We start from the raw sequence: 884 nt of genomic DNA on the forward strand, positions 1-884 counted from the left end.
TATGTGTATATGAAGCTACCTCGATCCCTTAATTTTCTAGACAATTGGTTTGAACCTTTCTTCAACGGTGGAGTTTCATCACGCATTGAATTTATATCACGTTTAGTTAGTATGCGACGTTTCAAGCGAGCTTCATTTTATAAAACAAAAAATTTATTTGGAATTAAGCAGAAAGTTGCTTGGTGTGTTCATTAATATATTTACGTCTGGGTTCTTGTTCGACAACCGATTCTAAAAAAAAAATCTTGTGGTGTCATGTATAATTGCCCGTCATATTCCCTGGACGCAAACTTGATAAAACGTCTTTCACGTGCTGTTAATTTGCTTATTGTTGAATCTTCATCATACTGCAATAAATTTGAAAAAAAGACTAATACAGTGAGATATGGCTCGCTATTAAATACCTTGCACGACTTCGCTTAATACAGTTATTCATGGAACGGCTTTTAGAAATAGGATTTTATATAAATGGACGAAAATGGGAATGACTAAATGGTTTCCAGCATTTAAGCTGTTCGAGAAATTTGACGTCAATTATTCTACATGTCATTAACATCAGTTTTGTACGGCAGCCTTTGACAAGAGCTTGTATAGAAGTTTATTCTATCTGGAAAAGTATTCACCTTTGAGTGTCTCATATTAAATGCTTTCACTGAATTGGTCCCGGATTTGAATAAATTTATGCAAATGATCGCAGTCGCATCGCCGCCAATAATCCATAAATATTTTCCATAAGTTTTTGATGGTTGATGCGTTGTGTTGTTTTTGTAACCGTAATTACGTTGCACATTTTTAAGGTTTCTATTTACATTAATTAAACTTTTTGCAGCTAAAAATCTTTTGCAAAAATTCGCTGCCATTTTCGGAAAAATTGAAAACAATAA

General features: G+C 33.4%; 1 protein-coding gene across 1 annotated transcript; it reads right to left on the minus strand.

The window, feature by feature from the left end:
- Positions 1–19: 19 nt before the first annotated feature.
- LOC119643180 lies at positions 20–874 on the minus strand (the record flags this gene model as incomplete). Its single annotated transcript, XM_038042524.1, has 3 exons — positions 624–874; positions 227–347; positions 20–130 (listed from the first exon to the last, which is right to left on the minus strand). Coding segments are annotated over exons 1-3 (469 nt in total), but the record flags the coding sequence as incomplete, so codon positions are not given.
- Between the last annotated feature and the right edge of the window lie 10 nt (positions 875–884).

The sequence above is a fragment of the Glossina fuscipes genome, unplaced genomic scaffold, assembly GCF_014805625.2.
Source record: "Glossina fuscipes isolate IAEA_lab_2018 unplaced genomic scaffold, Yale_Gfus_2 58491, whole genome shotgun sequence".
NCBI lineage: Eukaryota > Metazoa > Arthropoda > Insecta > Diptera > Glossinidae > Glossina > Glossina fuscipes.